This window comes from Spermophilus citellus, assembly GCF_964194105.1.
Source record: "Spermophilus citellus genome assembly, chromosome: 9".
NCBI lineage: Eukaryota > Metazoa > Chordata > Mammalia > Rodentia > Sciuridae > Spermophilus > Spermophilus citellus.
In genome coordinates, this window is record NC_138191.1 from 125,987,916 (window position 1) to 126,006,139 (window position 18,224).

Genomic DNA, 18,224 nt, shown 5'->3' on the forward strand with positions numbered 1-18,224 from the left:
TGAGTTCTTTACATATTCTGAAAGCAAGTCCTTTGTCAGATGGATTCAAGGCAATATTTTCTCCCATTCCACGGTTTGGCTTTTAGGGAATGAACCTAGGGCCTTGTGCAATAAGCTACATCCCCAGCTCTTTTTTATTTTGAAGCAGCGTCTCACTAAATTGCCCAGGCTAGTCTTGAACTTGTGATCCTCCTGCCTTTGTATCACAAATAGCTGGGATTACAGGTATGCACCACATACCCCATAAAGTGTTTTGTTTTTGGTTTTGGCAGTGCTGGGGACTGAACCCAGGGCCTTGTGCGTGTAAGGCAAGCACTCTACCAACTGAGCTATATTCCCAGCTTCCCCATGTGGATCTTTTTGTTCTATTAATGGTGTCTTTTGAAAAGCAAAATTTTACTTGATCAAATCCAGTATGTCTTTGTAATTTTTGCTTTTTGTATCCCAAGTAATCTTTTGTGACCCCAGGTTCGCAAAGCTGTTTCTCCTGAATTTTCTTCTAGAAGTTTTGTAGCTTTAGCTTTTACATTAGGTCTATAACCCTCTCAAGTGAGGTTCATTTTTATCTCTATATGAATACGCAGTTGTTCTAACACAATATGTTGAAATTTTTTTCTTTTCTCATTATATTGCCTTTGACAAAAATGAATGCCAGATATTTTTGGGTTTATTTCTGAACTCCCTTCTTCTACTGATCTCTATGTGTATTCCTTCTCCAATATCACACTGTCTTATAGCTTAAATCTTGCAAGCAGGTAATATAACTACTCCAATTTGATTCTTAAAAAAACAAAAACAAAAAAAAACCACTTTGGTTATTTTGGATGGTTTATATTTTCATATAGAATTTAAAATCAGCTTTGACTTGGGGTGTAGCTCAATGACAGAGCACGTGCCTGGCATACATGAAACACTGGGTTCAATCTTCATACAAAAATAATACTCTTCTCAATTCCTAAACTTCTTTGAGTATTATTTCTCTTGCTAGAAAAAGGGACATTAAGTTTCCTCAATGAGCTTCTAGGAAAGTAAAAAGGGGATATTAACATACCAAATATTGTGGCACATTAACAAGCTTCAATTAATGTTAGCTTTCTCTTTTTCCCTCTTGGCCTTTAAATAAACAGGAACAAATCTAGCAATGCCCTAACATTTCACTAGTGGGTCAATGGCCATAGTAAAAATATTACAAAACCAACAACTTTTATAAGTAAATATTTGTATTTTTACTTGGATTCAGTATTGAAATGCACTTGCCAAAGAAAGCAATTCAGCATATTTACTAATAAACTGTTTCAGGCCACATTTTAGGAAAGCATAAAACCACAACCAGAACAAAAATTTTAATGTTTTCAAGTTCCATATAGCGCCTAATTACATTATTCTGTAATACTAACAGAAAATCCTCCTCTACTAGGATCACAATGTTCCATTATTTATATTGCTGCAGCAAATGGAAAAAGTTATCTTTGCTCACACTGTTTACAAATACATAAAGCAAACAAATATGGCTACCAATTCAGCAATTAACATGTACTAATTTGAAACCCAAACCAGTAAACAACCAAAAACCTTTGAAGTATTTTAGTTTAGACTAATTGATATCACTCCATGAAATGAAGAGGAATCAGTTTGCAAACACGGGGTACCAAAAGGCAATTTCTGGTGAGCCACCAACGCTTTGTGGTAACCCACATTTATGAGATGAATTGATACTTAAAACAATGATTTGCTTTCTTTTTCCGTGACTTTATTCAATGGCCTCTTTCAGGAAAGTATTTTTTAACATTAAAATGGCTTTAAACTATCAATCTAACCATACTTTATTGATTATTAGAAGAATACACAAAATCTGCTGGCTAATCCTAAGGCAGGTCAGCTGCTCATGTACTGTCCTATTTTCTTAGTAATGAAGGAACAAGGCCAAAATTCTTTTTCACGAAGATGAATGCATGGCAATTCAATAAGTTCCATCTGTTGACTGAGCCCTGCCTCACGACATTAGAAATTAAAACTGCAAATGTTACTTGGACTCCCCTCCTGCCTTTCTTATTTGTCAATGGGAACAACTCTCACCTGGGTAGGCTTGGCATCGCCTGAATCCTTGTGCTCCTGAGCCCTTATTTCAAGTTCTGTTGAGTCCCTATCTTGGTACTATTTCATTTGTCTCCTTTCCACTCCTGCTCCCATCTTAGCTTCAGCTTTCTCTGTTTTATCATCTCATCTTCAGCATGGCTCTGCATATACAATCTGTAATATACGATCCCATCTCCTTGCCTTCATTCTAGCCCTCCCCAATTGTCTCATGTAATTCAGTGATATTTCTGAAATCAGAAATTCAACCTCCATTCTCTTTGTCCTAACAGCCAATGATTTTCATCAAACGCTAAGTACAGAATTGCCACACAATCCAGCAATTCCATTCCATATGAAAACATATGTCCACACAAAGATGTGTACATCTCCTATAGCCCCAATACTTAAGAGGTTGAAGCAAGAGGATCACAAGTTGGAGCCTAACCTAGGCAACTCAGCAAGACCCTGTCTCAAAGCAAAAAGTAAAAAGGGCTGGGGTATAGTGTATAGCTCAGTGGTACGGCATCCCTAAGTTCTACCCTTAGTACCATTAAAAACAAAAAATAAAAATCAAAAAACTTTGTACACTTAATTACAACAGCATCATTAAGAACAGTCAAAAGTGTAGCCAGGCACACACCTGTAATTCCAGTGACTTGGCAGGCTGAGGCTGGAGGATTCCAAATTCAAAATCAGCCTCAGCAACTTAGCCAGGCCCTAAGCAACTTAGCAAAATCCTGTTTCCAATTTAAAAAAGAGGGCATGTGGGGCTCAGTGGTTAAGTGCCCCTGAGTTCGATCCCTGACACATACGCACACAAAGTGTGAACAACCTAACTGCCCATCAGCTAGCAAGTGAATAAACAAAAGATGCTAGGGCCATACCACAGAATATTATTTGGTAACAAAATATAATAAAATAATGACAAATGCTACAAGATGCATATACCTCCTAGACATAACACTAAGTGAAAGAAGCCAGACACAAAAGACACATATGTTATATTTTCATGATGTGAAATGTCTAGGATAGGAAAGTACATCAGTAGTTTTGGGAGAGTGGAGGCGGGGATTTGGTAATGGGAACAACTGGGCCTAGGGTTTCTTTTGGGGGAAATTAAAAGATTCTAAAATTAGATTGTAAAGACAGTTGCGCAATTCTGTGAATTTACCAAAACTATCCTTTTTAAAAATATTTATTTATTTTTTTAGTTATAGTTAGACACAATACCTTTATTTTATGTATTTCTTTATATGTGGTGCTGAGGATCGAACCCAGAGTCTCACACATGCTAAGAGAGTGCTCCATAAATTCTCTTATGGTATGTGAAATATACCTCAATAAAGCAGTTTTTAAGAGAGATCAATATTTCTACACTCCTTTCAGGAAGTTAGTTTTAGACTGCGTAACAATCTATTTCTATACTCCAGTTCACATGAAAAGATCATGATTTGGTCTCTACCAATATATTTTTTAAAAAACCAAAGAAAAAGGTGATGTCTTTAGGATGAGATCCAAACTTGTTAACAGGTTTATAAGGATCTTCCTTGGGGCTAGGGTTGTAGCGCAGTGGTAAGGTACTTGCCTAGCATGTGTGAGGCACTGGGTTTGATCCTCAACACCACAATAAATAAATAAACAAATTAATAAAGGTATTGTGTCTATTTACAACTAAAAAATGTTAAAAAGGGGGGGCTTTCCTTAACTACTTCCCCCTTCTACCTTTCCTACCTCACCTCTGCCCTTCCCCACAAGTCCTTTGACTCCCACCTCCCATGAGTCTCCCCCATTAACACATAGTAGTTACAAGCATGCGCTTTGAAAGGCCAATAGAATGGGGTTCAACCCACCTCTGCAGCTAAAGCCCACGGCCACTGTGAGCTTCCATGTCCTCATGGTGAAAATACCCCACACAGTTACATCTACATATTCTCCCAAGATGGAGCTCGAAAAATAAGATGCCCTTATGTATGCTACCACAGTCCCAAGCTGAGTACAGGACAGGCTGCTTGTAAGTATCAATGGCTTGCAAATTACACTGAGGTAAATGCTCAGTAAATGGCAGCCATTCTCATCATTCCCCAAGGGAGCCAGCCAGTGTCTTTCTGTCTGTCTCTCTCCTCTCCTCTGAGACACTGTCTGGCAATTTATGAGGCCTGGAATGCAGTTCTCCACCTGGTTCACCTACTAAATATCTATATATTCTCCAAGGTGAAGCTCAAATATCACCTCCACCTTGTCCTCCAGGCCCTCCAGGCCAGGGCCAGGACCTATTCATGATGCATCATGCCCCTTACAATAGCTGACCATAACAACTGCTGATGTTAACTAGTTTTGAGAAGCATATATAAACAATTACTATTACACATAGAAACCGGAATATTGATTTTCAGGCTTCCATACCGCCATCAACACCCAATATTAGAGTCAATGTGTTAATTATTTTACCTTATGACTTCTACCCTTCACTTCTAACCCCTCATAGCAGGAGTAAAATAGAGGAAAAGGGACACAGCCAATGTTAAAGGTTTCCAAGTCACATTAGGGATTCCCAGGACCTGGATATGAATCCAGGAAATACTGGAATCAGATATTCCTCAAAGCATCCTCTGGTACCCCTGCACTTGAGGCCCTGCCCACTATCACCTATCATACAACAGTACCAACTTGGTCACAAGAGCCACAGCCACACTGCCTCCAGCATTCAGAGTGAGCTATATCAGGCCTCCAAGGGCAATGGCATGTCTCCCTGACTATCAGTGCGGGGCTCAGGAACTCTCACACCACAAACAGCAGACGCCTGGAAGTCTTGCACCTCTGTGATATTATCATCTAAAAATCCAATTTTCCTTGTGAAATAGTAAACAGATATAATCTCCCATCCAGTCCAGAGTGCTAAGACCAAACTAAGGGCATCAGCACTGCAGAGATCAGAACTACTAAACTTTCTACAGTCATAAAACACTATGCCTGTTGTACTCATTAACAAGAAATGTGTGGCTTACTCATGCTGTGAGTGCACACAAGACAAATTACTCAGTACATACAAGAAAATGAATGGCACAACCCTTAAGCTGAGCATAGAAAACCAAAGCATTCCATAAATCTGATAAAATTTAAAAATAAATCCATAAAATTAGCAAAAACCATTAATGACGCATTCAAATAAAACTAACAGAACATGCCATTCATAAAATGTAATATTCTTCACTCCTTTTTAATTTCCTGCAATAAGGCTTTGGCACTACTGCTTAAACCAACATCACCCTCTACTTGTTTAAATGCAAAGTGCTCTCTGGTTTGTTTCTCGGTTTGACTACTCTCAAACATACCTAATTCTATTTTATTATTAAGATCTACTGACAGTAATTTATATCCCCCAATGAAACATAAAGTTGGTAAAAGTCCCAAGAGTTCAAGAACACATGATCAAACATGTGAACTGGCAAAAATTCACATGAAATCTACTTTACTCAGACTTTTCCATTTAAATGCTAATTTATTCAGTTAATAAAAGCAAGCTGAGCAGCAAATATGGACAGAGAAGATAGTCTACAAAATTTTCAACAATATATGTCATTCATTTGATAATAAATATTATATATTGCTCAGTGGTACAGTGAGTGCTGGTATGCTTGAGGCCCTGACTTCCATTCCCAGCACAAAAAAAAAAAAAAAAAAAAAAAGGAGAAGAAAGAACAAAGGCTGAGAGAAATAGAGGCACAGAGGCAAAGAACAATGGCACATTGTGCCTATCACTGAGTAGCTCCTGTCCAAAATCAGTGAAGCATGTGGGTTTTTCAATCTAGGATCTTAATATAACAGATCAAAAATATTACAAATCACCTATCCTCTTTCCAAATTATTTGACACAAAATAGTTTCGGAGGTTTTGCTTTTTTTTTTTTTTGTACTGGGGATTGAACCTCGGGCTGCTTTTCCTCTGACCTACAATCCCAGTCCTTTTTTAATTGAGACAGGGTTAGCCAAATTGTTGAGAATCTCATTAAATTGCTGGGATTGGCCTTGAACCTGCAATCCCCCTACTTAGGCCTCCCAAGTCACTGGGATTACAGGCATGCACCACCATGGCCACGAAAAATTTTAAAAGCATTTTTTAAAAGCTCATGTGCCTTCAGCATACTCTGAGAGTTATTTAATTTGATGTACAACATCTTCACTACAGAGAAGCAGTTATAGTCACCTTTTGGAATGGTGACAAGGCTCAATGGAACAGTGCTGGCCTATCATGCTCAAAGCCCTGGGTTCGATCCCCAGCATCATATAACAAAAGTCACCTTTCAGCAAACCAATAGGAAAAGAAATGAAGATACTTGTACAGAGGCAGACAGATTGAAAAGGACTCCCAAAGGTTGATCTCCAGTCACTATGGTATTATCCCTGTGGTCTCTGCAGAGCGAGTAGGAAATCATCAAGATGGAGCTTCTGCACTGACCCTTTCATTCCTGTCTACATCTTCCACCAAATCTCATAACTATCTCATGGTAGGCTGCCAATCCCTGAGACTCAATCTCTATATTGAAGTACCAGAAAAGCAAGCATCCAGAGACTTAAGAGAGCTCCACAAATTCACTATCTATAGGGAAAGGAAGCAGCGTTCACCCTCATGGTCTTAGACACTATTCAAACAGAGCCTCTTAGGCCTTTGCTCTCTTCCTTTTCTGCCCTTATCTAAATCCATTATATATGTGGGGATAAGGGGGAGGGGTACTGGGGATTGAACCCAGAGCTGCCTACCACTGAGCCATATCCCCAGCCGTTGTTCTTCATTTTGAGACAGAGTCTCATCAATTTGCCAAGGTTGGTCTTGAACTTGGGGTCTCCTGCTTCAGTCTCTCAAGTTGCATGTGCAAAAATGAAGGCAACTCAAACTCCCTGAAGATAAAATGGAATCTAAGACACTTCACAATCATGACTCTACCCAAACCAGCCTTCTTTTCTTTAGAAAGTAGAGCCACTAAAATTAGGACGCCTGGGTTCTAACGCCAGCTCCCCAGCTTCTGGCTACTTTACCCTCTCTGTAATTCAACTTCCTCCTCTGTAAATGTCCACGCTGGTCTGTGCCCACCCTTTCATCCTGACTACCCAAGTCCAAAGTCATTTACAAAGGTCAGCTGAAGGTCCACTTCCCTTGAAAACTCTTACTGGATGACCTCGGCCGCTCCCTTCACTTACTTCACTTACTTTACAAAAGTTCTACAGCACAAAGTCCGAAGCTCTCATTGTAACTTTTACCTGTGCATCTACATTATCTAATTATTCCCCACCAGCATCCCACTCATGATGCTGTCATGAGTGACAGAGACACTGCTGCTTCAGGTGGTCATCAGCAATACAATATTAATATCAACAATATTACTACAACCAATTCCTGAATGCACTGTCAGACACCATGATAAGTATTTTATATATTTCCTTAATCCATCTTGGTAAATCTCTCTACTTCCATTTCATAATTGAGGAAGAAACTTTAAGGTAGAAAAACTAGTGAGATGAGAGCAAAGAGAGTAGAGAACTCAAACTCAGACCCAAGTCTTGGAGCTGCTAAGTGTTAAGTTGGGAGTGATATGGTAACTGTTTCAAAGAATTTCATTTATGAACTCTTTTTTTTTTTAAGTTGTAGATGGACACAATACCTTTATTTTGTCTATTTAGTTTGTTTATTTGTTGCTGGATATCAAACCCAGTGTCTCACGCATGTTAGGCAAGTGCTCCACCACTGAGCCACAACCTAACAATTTATTTCTACACTCTTCTAGGGGCTGCAGTTACAGCAGCGGATAAACCAAAACATCCCTGCTTGGGGCTGGGGATGTGGCTCAAGCGGTAGCCCGCTGCTGGCCTGGCATGCTTGCGGCCCGGGTTCGATCCTCTGCACCACATACAAACAAAGATTTTGTGTCCGACGAAAACTAAAAAATAAATATCAAAAAAAAAAAAAATTCTTGCTCGCTCTCACTCTCTCTTTAAAAAAAAAAAAAAAAAATCCCTGCTTTCATGCAGCTTACAATCTTCTTTTCCAATATTTTCATTCAAGTACATAATTCTAAGTCCTCTTAAATGACCCAAGATTTCCATACACACAAAAAAAATGAAATATGGATAATAAAAATTAGTATGGAAGAAAGAGCATGGTACTCTACTCGGAGCCAGAAAACCTGGGCTGGATTTTCAGCTTTGCCTTACTGGCAGCACGTTCCTGGGCAAATTCCTACACCTGACTCTCCATTTCCTAACCTGTAAAAAGACTGTTTATGAGATAATGTATGAAGCTGCCCACCTAGCACAATGAAAATACGTACTTGTTTCAATCTATAAACAAATTTCCCTCTCTCCCCTCCTTCACCCACTCCACGCAGTTTCACAAGGATTTCACAATTTGTATCATCACTTTGTATATGTTAAAAACTACTCGGAGTTACACTGAGGACGGAAAAGTGACCGAGCTCTTACTTTCTAGGGTAATTCTCATTCCAGATCATCCTCACCGGCTCCAATTTCAGGCCCCAGACGACTGTGATTCAGATAAATGAGGTGACAGGTCGGGAATGACAGCAATTCACATGAGGGCCGGGCAGTGTCTATAAAACGTTCCCTCCCAGTGACCTTCTGCAGAGGCACTTTTGTTTCAGCGCGAGAGCAAGGTGGCCACCCGAGCAGGCCCCACGCCCGGAGCCGGGAGACGCGGCACCCAGGGGACTGCCGAGCCCCTGGCCCGAGGCTGTGTCCCTGCACACCTGTCTCCGCGAGGAGCCCTGCGGCTCTTTTGCCACTGCCACTCCGCCGGCCACCTCGCCGGCGCTTCAACCGCGGCCATCCGCGGCGGCACAGGCTCCTCGGCCCGTGCCCCCCGCCGCCGGGGACCTCCCGCGCTTGGGCAGTCGCCAGGCCTGACCCCATGCGACTCCCCTCCCGCCCTCCGCGCCGCTAGGCTCCGAGCCCGGCCCGCCAGGGGCGGGAGGCTCTCACCTAGCTTCACCACCGCATCCGCCATGCACCGATCCCACTTCCTGCCGAGGTCTGACTCCGACATGTTCCCCTCCCGCGGCTCCAGCTTTCCTCGCAGCCGGCCCCCGCGCTCCCACTCTCATCAAGTCTCGCGAGAGCCGGCCGAGAGCCGGAAAGGCCGGCGCTGGCGCCCCAGATATCGCGAGATGACCCGACTGCTTCCGTCCCTTCCGTTTTTTTCAGTTGGTCGTCAAGGTGACGGGTTGCCTGCAGCCGGGAGGTGACCCTGACCTTGAGCTGTCAGGGGTTGCGATGCTGACAGCTTCCTAGGCGGCGTCCAGAGCCCCGTCCTAGGCCTTGCCTCTGCAACACCTGCCGAAACGCTGGCCCAGAAAACGTCGAGGGCAGGAGGGGGCGCGGCTCTCGACCCTCGGGCCTGCGCCCACCCACCACCGAGGGAAACGGCCCGGCAGAGGCCACCGCTTGCCAATCAAACGGACTCTCTTTTGACTTCCACACGACGTCCGACCTGACTGTCCGTCCCCCCTGGACACCGCCCTTTCCTAGTTCTCTTCTCCTCTTCTCTAGGCGTCCCCCAGGTCTGTTTTTTTCCCCTCCAACTGTTCAAAGGATGTGGGTTCTCATATCGCCCCCTGAATAATGGCGACTACCGACCGCTACATGGTATCCCCAGATAGGACGTCGGCCTCGAGCTCCCAGTTCCAGGAGCCGAGCGGCCTCCTTACGAGTGTCATCAATTTTAGTCTTCCGCGTTCCCATCCTCCATCCTACCCACAAATGTAAATCTCACAAATGAGAAGCTACCAATGACTAGTTGACAGGCGGCGTCTGTCCAAGCTTCAACGCTGCGTTCATTCTAGGAAACCTACTCTAACCAAGTTCACAGCTGCTCCCCGCTGCATTGCTCCCCCATACAATTCTCTACCCCGGTGTCGAAACACCTGCTTATAGATGTTATTTGCCAGTAAAACTAGAAACTCCTTAAGGGTCTGAACTGCCCCTTCCTTATCTGCACACTGCCGGTTTAGGGCACAATACCGTGAATAGTAGGAACTTCTATTAAATATTTGTTGAACTGAATTGAATGAGTGTAAAATGAATTACAAAATGATTGAATTAGAGACAGAAGTTCTGTTCTGGGAAAACTAGCATCGTATTTGTGTTGAAAAAGATTTAATTTCACTTCAGGTTGAGATTAGTATCTTCGTTTTCACGGATTTGGAAACTTCGAGAAGTTAGGCAATATGGGAGATGCACAAGGCTCTGCACTGTGTAGATTTAGAAACTGACAGAGGCATTTTTATTGGATTCAGGAGAGTTGTAAACTTTAGTAAGAGGTAGAGAGTGAATTACGAAAGCGATCGCAGGCAGATGGTATACCAAGAATTCCGGAGCCAGGCTGTCTGGATTCAGATCCCAGCTTTGCCGTTTCCGAGCTTCTATCCTTTATGCTGTATTTCCACTATTCCTTCCCCAGTTCAATGTTTTGTGCATTGTGTGGTAACCCCAGCACTAGGACATTATATAACACATTGTGTTTATTTATTTAAAATAAGTTTCTCAATACTGAAGTTACAAATGTGGAAAGCAGGAAAGCTCCAGAGAACTCTGCTGTTGAATTGGATTTGAAAGTGTTACTGTGATCTCATGGTATTTAATAAAATATATATTTTAAAAAAGGATAGATAGGGGCTGGGGATGTGGGTCAAGCGGTAGCGCGCTCGCCTGGCATGCGTGCGGCCCGGGTTCCATCCTCAGCACCACATACAAAACAAAGATGTTGTGTCCGCCGAAAACTAAAAAATAAAAAATATTTTTTAAAAAAAGGGATAGGAGGTGGGGCATAACCCAGTGGTAGAGTGCTTGCCTAGCATGTGCAAAGCCCTGGGCTCAATCCTACCACTATACACACATTAAAAAAAAAAGTTAGATAAAGCTGAGTTCGGGGCTGGGGATGTGGCTCAAGCGGTAGCGTGCTCACCTGGCATGCGTGCGGCCCGGGTTCGATCCTCAGCACCACATACCAACAAAGATGTTGTGTCCGCCGAGAACTAAAAAAAATAAATAAATAAATATTAAAAATTCTCTCTCTCTCACTCTCTCTTTAAAAAAAAAAAAAAAAAAACAGTTCGGTGGTGCGTACCTGTAAAACCAGTGGCTCGGGAGGCTGAGGCAAGATGATGGCAAGTTCAAAGCCAGCCTCAGCAACTTGGGAAGGCTCTAAGCAACTCAGCGAGATCCTGTCTCTAAAAAAAAATATTTAAAAAGGGCTGGGGATTTTGCTCAGTGTTTGAGTGCCTCTGGGTTCAATCCCTGTTACCCTCCCCCCACCAAAAAAGATAAAGGTGTACACATGTGTGTTCATGTACATATGTTCAGTGTATGTACAAATTTCCTGATCCTGCCTACAGACAGGGCCTAAAAGCAAAGACAAACCAGTAACAATAAGCAAACTGAGCTCTTGGCTTCTAAATACCATTCTACTAAAAGGACCAGGGCTCCTTGGAAAAATGACTTGAGACAGCAGGACTGGAGCAGGGAAGATACAAGACTAGTCTGGAAAATCTTGTGTTGCAAAATGAGGAAGCCCATGAAGGATGATAGTGACATGTCACAAGTATTTTGATAACTACCGACTGTCTCAAGAGTGCTCGGGCTCTGAACTGGAACCCTGTGCAGTCATTACCACTATTATTAGCCCTCCTCTCCATTGTCCAACCCACATCTCACAAAGACAAGCTTGCATTTCGAATAGATAAAAACAGACTTTAGGAATAAAACAATTTCACAGCAAGAGGGCCAGCATTTTTTCTTTTTACCCTGAACTGAAGGAAAGTAAAATAGTGAAAACTCTCAGGTAAGTAGACTAGATTTTAGCCTCCATTGGATCATCAACTAAACATAAGCCTTTTGTTTAGTTTACTAGGTTGTAAAGTCAGCTTCATTAACAAGGCAGATTAGACTATTTTATAGCACCGCACCTGCATAAATAAAGGTCTTTTAAGATGCCAGTGATTTTTTTCATAGTTTTCCTTCAATTAAAAACTAATTCCTTTCTTAAAGGGAGAGTCACACTTTTCATTTCATATCTTCTTTCTCCAAGAAGTATCTCATATCATTTTGCCCCTTTGGGAGTGTGTCCAGAATCAAATGGCTACTCTGTTACTGCTTTCTTTGATTCCAAAGTTCAGGTGTACCCCCCTTTTTATGTAGGTATATGTGTGAAATATGAAAAGCATACAGAAAAGTGCTAAGAACATAAATGGGGCTTAACAAATTGTTGTAAAATGACATTGTAGCACCTCAGAAGCTCCTCCCCTGTGTGTCCTTTGCCAGTTGGTATCTGCTCCATTCCTGCTAGCATAACTCCTAATCTTTTTATGTTATTAATTCCTTGCTTTTCACTACATGCAACTTCCTGGTTATATACCCTTAAACAATATGGTTTAATTTTGTCTAGCTTTGAACTTAATATAAATGGAATCAAATGTCTGTATACTGTGGTATTTGGCGTCTTTTGCTCATTGTTGTGCTTTAAGATTCTGTTTCCTTGCTATATAGTATTCCATTATATTCTATTTGTTATTTATTCTATTGTCCATAAATGTTTGTATTGTTTCCACATTGGGACTATTGCCAACAAGTTTTCTCATTCTTATCCATATACTACATATGTGTATACATATATGCTCATTGGTGTACATCCCCCACATCTTGATACTGGGGATTGAACCCAGAAGCACTCTACCACTAGGCTACATTTCCAGCCCTTTTTTAAAATTTATTTTTATTTATTTATTTATTTTGAGGCAGAGTCTCACTAAATTGCCCAGACTAGCCTCAACTTGCAATCCTCCTGCCCCAGCCTCCTCAGTCACATGCACCACTTTTCCCAGCCCTAGTATACATTTAAAAAAATTTTTTTTGATGTAGATTGACACAGTACCCTTATTTTATTTATTTATATGGTGCTGAGGATCGAACCCAGTGCCCCATGCATGGGAGGCAAGTGCTCTACCACTGAGCCACAACCCCAGCCCCTAGCATACATTTTTAATGGATAAATACAAAAGAAGAGCAATAGGGAATGCATATCTTTAGCTTTACTAACACTGCCAAATTTTAACACAAAGTGATTATTAATATCCTCACCAACAGTATCTGACCATTTCTGATACTCCATATTCTCACCAACAGTTGGCTTTTATTTACACTTCAATATTATTGCCAATCTGCTAGGTGTGTGGTGGTATTGCTACTAGATCATGTTCTCCAAATGTTTAATGAAAAAAACATAGCCAGGCACTATGAGGCACACCTGTAATCCCAGTGACTTAGGAGACTGAAGCAGGAGGATGACAAGTTCAAATCCAAAACTCAGCAATTTAGTAAGGCCCTGAACAACTTAGCAAGACCCGGTGTCAAAATACAAAACATATAAAGGGCTGGGGATATGGATCTGTGGTTAAGCGCCCCTGGATTTAATCCCTGGTATGAAAAAAAAAATGTATACACACATGTACTTGTAGTAGGAGTGAGAGATTCCAACAGAGGCTAAGAGTCCCTGAAAAAGTTGTAAAGAAGTCAGACACATCGCACTAGCTTAATGTTTTGCTAACTTGAAGCAGGGATACTGGGTTGAATAGTGTTTATATTCTTCCCAGAACCTCAGAACATGAGCTCAATTAGAATAGGAATTTACAGACGTAAGTAGTTGAGATTCGATCACACCGGAATAAGACCGAGCACTGAACCAAAATGACTGCTGTCCTTATACGAAAGAAAAGATGCAGACACAGAGGAAGACAGCCATGTGGCAACAGAGGCAGGGGGGTCTGACTTATGTGGCTGCGAGCCAAGGAGACCCAAGGACTGCCAACAACCACTAGAAGCTAGGAGAAAAGCAGGGCATGATGCTCCCTCTGAGCCCCTGGAGGGAAATCAACCCTACCACCACCTTGGTTTTGGAGTCCGCCTTCAGAACTCTGAGGAACAGCATTTTCTGTTTCAAGTCACCTAGTTTGTAATACTTCATTATGACAGTCCTAGGGGACTAGCACCAGGGAACACCTGCACTGGAAATCCTGACAGCTGCATCCCAGTCTGCTCTGCCACCGGCAGCGGCAGCATCACCTGTCCTGACGGGTGGGTGTGCCCATCAGCTCTCCCTTATGTTCTCCTACAGGCTTCCAGCTGCCTCCTGCTGGTGAGGGCTCTGCTGGAGGCAGTGCAACGTGGTGCAGGGTTCTGCACCTGTCCCCCTTGCTTTGCAAATGGCCCCTTTCTTTATTAAACTCTCCATTTCCAAGTTTGTGCAGAGTGTGGCAGCTGTTTCCTGCCAGGGCCTTGACTGATAAAGGGACCCACCCCCTTCCCTCCCCAGCCCTCCCCCGCTTGTTTCCTTCATTTGAGTATCATGGTTGGCAATTATCTTCTCTGATAGGTTACTCCTCCCTCCCTCACTGTTTCTCCCACCAGACAGCAAGCCCTATGAAGGCAGGGACTTTCCTTGCTCTGTAATTATATCTATAATGCCTTGCATAGTGTCTGCTACATGCAGTATTTCTTTGATGAATGAATGAATGAAAACCAGGAGCAATATCTTTTTTTCATTGTTATATCTCTAGCACTAGCCTTGCCAGAATATCTAGTGGTGCTCAGCTGATGTTCTGTGTTCTCATGTGGCCCTACCTCTGAAGCCAGAGTTTCCCCATGTGGAACACAAGCGTAAGAGTAAGGACCAGAGTGGGGTTCAAGTGTGGCTCTGTGATCCATGTGTGTCTGAATGGACCTTGGAGAGAGTCTTAGTGTGAGAAAATTCTTGGGAAGGCAGAATTGGTGCATTTACCTACATTTAAAGCTGCACCACATTGCACGCAATTTGTAAGAGCATGAGTTTAAGACAAATATTACTAAATTACTTTGGAGTGAGCTTTACAGTGAGTGTCAGTGGAACTTTAAACATCATAGCTTGAGTATTAATATTCCAAAGGCAGCCAAAATCATACATTTGTCCACCAGGCTGACAATGTCAGGTTAATTTTTATTTAATTTTTAATGTTTTTATTTGTATGATCTTAACTATCATGGGATAACTTGCTACCATTTGCTTAGTTATTTTTTGGGGGGGCTTATTTAAAAATTAGGGTATGCATAAATGATTTCTTACTCAATGTAATGTGTTTGTTAGAGAAAATATTTCTAAACATGAATCCAAAAGGGGGAAAGAAATTCTTGGCAGGGAACATGTTGGATAGCTGCTTCTTAATTCCTCTTCTGTCTCACAACCAGAGAAGTAGGCATTAGATCTGTCTGCTTCTAAAGTTATACCTTCACCAGGGGACAAACCTAAGGCCCATAAATGCTAGACAAGTGCTCTACCCCTGAGCCGGACACTCAGCCCTGAATGTATGGCTTCATTTATTGTTTTCTCGGCATCCATAGCTTTCTTCAAATTCTCAAAGGAACCCAGGATCCATCCAAAGGTTAAGATCTGTTGGCCAGGAGCCAAATACAGGGAGGATGCCAATCCCTCCAGCAGAGGGCAGTGAGTGACACCCATATTCACTGACCTCCTTGACCTTGACATTGGTTAATAGGAGTTTCCAAGGTTCAGCCAGGTGGGACTGACCCAAGGCCTCCAAAAGGCAGCCTTGCCTTTCCTCTGCACTTCCTGCTCAGCTGACTTTGAAACCCATTTCCCACATCATGGGATTCAGGAGCCCCAGGGAAACCCCTTCTCCCATCAACCTCCTGAAAGGGCCCAGAGTCTCTTTCCAGAGACACACATTTTTCCAAGCTTTGTTGTTCCCTTTTCAATGTTGGTTTCTCTTGCTTCCTTCACGGACATGTTTAGATTGCCAGAATAAACATTGATTCAGAGGTCCTGGTGGAAAGACATTTTCAATGGAAATTTGAACGAACTAACTTCTGTGGTTGGATGCCCTCACTTCTAGAATGCACATCTAGCCCCTCGCTTAGCCTTCAAACCCTTTTGAGAATACTTCCACCCTCCCTTCAATTCTGTCTCCCACACCAAAGGCCTCCTTCTTGGTCCAACTATTCCTGCAGTTGCTTCTGCTTTGCAACGAGCTGGGGAAGAGGTCACTCTTTCCTTCCTGGGCTTTGTTTTTGTTTTGAAACTTTCCCATCCTCCAGTCCCTCCTTCCTCTGTGGAAACAGTGGAGCATAGAGGTTGAGGGATTGGGAAGACCCAGAAGCAAGCCACATAGACAATCCGGGAGAGCCTGGCAGGCAGAGAGGGGTAAATGCAAAGACTGGTGGGCCCTTGAGGGCAGTATGCCTGTAGCAGAGTGCCAAAGCAGGAGAGGAGGCCAGAGAGAAAGTGGAGACACACACTCTAAGGCCTTACAGCCCTAGCAAAGACGTTGGTTTTACTCTGAATGAGATGAGACAGCATTAGAGGATTTGGAGGGGAGGAGTGATACCATCTCATGTTTTACAAGAACCATTCTGACCATTGCACTGAGAACAGAATGCTGGGGACAGGGCAGGAGCAAAGAGCCAGGGAGGAGGCTACGCAGTCGTCCAAAGGTGGTGAGAAGAGGCTGGGTTCCAGGTACGAGGCTCTCTGTATTTGTGGGTTTGCACCTGTGGATTTAAACAGCCACAGATGGAAAATATATGGGAAAAGAATTGAATTTTTACTGAACAGGCATTGACTTTTTCCCTTAAAAACACAATATAACTATTTTCAAAGCATTTGATTGCTCTAGGTATTATAGGTAATCTAGAGATGATGTAAAGCATATGGAAGGACATGCTTAGGTTCTATGCACATACTGCACCAGACTTCAGCATCCCTTCATTTCTGTATCCAAGTAGAGGGGTTCCAAGAACAAATCCCCCATGGATACCAAGGATGGACACCAAGGATGGACACCAAGGATGGACACCAAGGATGACTGTGCTTTGGAGACAGAGCTTGTGGGGTTTGTTGATAGTTGGTTGTAGGGTGTTTCAAGGGGAGAGAGAGAGAGAGAGAGAGAGAGAGAGAGAGAGAGAGAGAGTATAGCTCTAAGTTTTTGCTATGTAAAAATGGAAAGAGAATTGACACTGAGATAAGGAAAAGAGGGAAAGCGTTCAGGTTGAGGTGGAATCAGGAGCTCCATCTTAGTTAGGTTAAGTTTGACCATGCTGATTAGACCCAGTGTATGTGCTACCCCATATTTCCTCAGCCCCCTCTTCCTCCGCCAACCTGCCTTGATTACTGACTCAAAGAAGGCTCCTGCTCACCCCCATCATGCATGTTGTTATGAGAGCTGCAAAAGTTCCAGGTGCCAGGCCCAGAGGCCTTGGACACCTGGAAACTATGACTCTACCCACCACTCCTGAGCACAGATTGAACTTTAAACCAGGACAGGGGGAGCTGAAACCCCAGTGGAACCCAAAGAGGCGGAAGAGCACAACTCAACACAACTCAGACACACAGAGGTAAACTTGTATCATTGAAAGACAAGAGATGAGAAGTCAATGGATACATTCCATTTCTTTCTGTGTGTCAGAAATGCACCTCTTCTCTCCTAAGAGTCAGAACCAAAGTGCTGTGGTTCTGCCAGGCCTCTCTGGAGAAGCTCCTGGGTCACCAAGCAACTAGCTGTTTCCTGTTCAGGTGGCCCTAGTGAGCACTTTGCATTGGCTTTCCCTCACTCCCCACCTAGTTTCCTTTCCTCTCCCTCTTCTCCAATAGAGTGTAAGTGGGTAAGCTTTGCTTCTCGGCCTGACTTCTAAGTCAACATTCAAGTGGAAATACAGGGAAGAGGTCAGTGTTGGAGATTAAAAAAAAGGGGGGGGGGAGTTAAAAGCATATACTGTTATCCCTGGTGTCCATGGGGGATGAGTTTCTTTCTGGAGTTCCCTCAGGCACCTAAATCCATGGATGTTCATGTTCCTTTATAAAATGCTGTAGTATACATAGAGCCCATGCATATGCTCCTGTATACATGGAATCATTTTTATTTATAATACCAGAGATAATGTAAATGCAACATAAATAATTGTTATACTGTGTTGTTTAGGGAGTCATGACAAGGAATAAAGGCTATGTGTTCAGTTCGGTCATCAATTTTTTAAAAGTATATTTTCTATTTGGGGTTGGTGGAATCCACAGATGCAGAACCCACAAATACAAAGGGCCAA

The 18,224-nt window shown here is 42.7% G+C and overlaps 1 protein-coding gene across 1 annotated transcript in view; it reads right to left on the reverse strand.

The window, feature by feature from the left end:
• MICOS10 (mitochondrial contact site and cristae organizing system subunit 10) overlaps window positions 1-9,201 on the reverse strand; it is a 28,465-nt gene extending 19,264 nt beyond the window's left edge. The window contains exon 1 of the mRNA XM_081306483.1: window positions 9,066-9,201. Within this exon, the coding sequence (XP_081162609.1) occupies window positions 9,066-9,129 (64 nt within the window). The 5' untranslated portion in view covers window positions 9,130-9,201. The remainder of the gene's footprint in view (window positions 1-9,065) is intronic.
• Window positions 9,202-18,224: the final 9,023 nt, after the last annotated feature.